We start from the raw sequence: 388 nt of genomic DNA, 5'->3' as shown, positions 1-388 counted from the left end.
GCGAAGCGGTAGATTTTTACGTCGTATAGATGCGGCGCACGCTCGAGACGGGCGCCCGGCACGTCGGGCACGTCTTCAGCTGGACCGCGCAGTCCGCGCACGTGGCCACGTGCATGCACTCCATGAGGACGCAGTTCTTCGCCGCGTCGAAGCACACGGAGCACTTGTTCTCCACGACGAGCTGCCGCCGCGCGAGCTCGACGGCGAGGCGCCGCTGCGCGCTCGCGAGCCACGCCGCCGCGTGCTCGAGCTCGGGCGTCGACGCCGTCGCGCACGCGCCCGCGATCTCCGTCTCGAGCCTCTCGAAGGGCGCCGCGAGCGCCTCGGGCAGCGGGCGGCGCGCGTGCGAGTCGGCGATGGCCTCGCCGATGGACTGCGCGACGTCGCG

At 72.4% G+C, this 388-nt stretch overlaps 1 protein-coding gene across 1 annotated transcript; it reads right to left on the bottom strand.

Moving 5' to 3' along the window:
• Positions 1-25: 25 nt before the first annotated feature.
• AURANDRAFT_9990 (hypothetical protein) lies at positions 26-184 on the bottom strand (the record flags this gene model as incomplete). The annotated part of the gene is made up of 1 exon (XM_009045245.1): positions 26-184. A coding segment is annotated over one exon (159 nt), but the record flags the coding sequence as incomplete, so codon positions are not given.
• Between the last annotated feature and the right edge of the window lie 204 nt (positions 185-388).

This window comes from Aureococcus anophagefferens (genome assembly GCF_000186865.1).
Source record: "Aureococcus anophagefferens unplaced genomic scaffold AURANscaffold_1924, whole genome shotgun sequence".
Classification (NCBI taxonomy): Eukaryota; class Pelagophyceae; order Pelagomonadales; family Pelagomonadaceae; genus Aureococcus; species Aureococcus anophagefferens.
The sequence above is the reverse complement of the archived record's forward strand: the minus strand, read 5'-3'. Positions and strand labels throughout refer to the sequence as shown.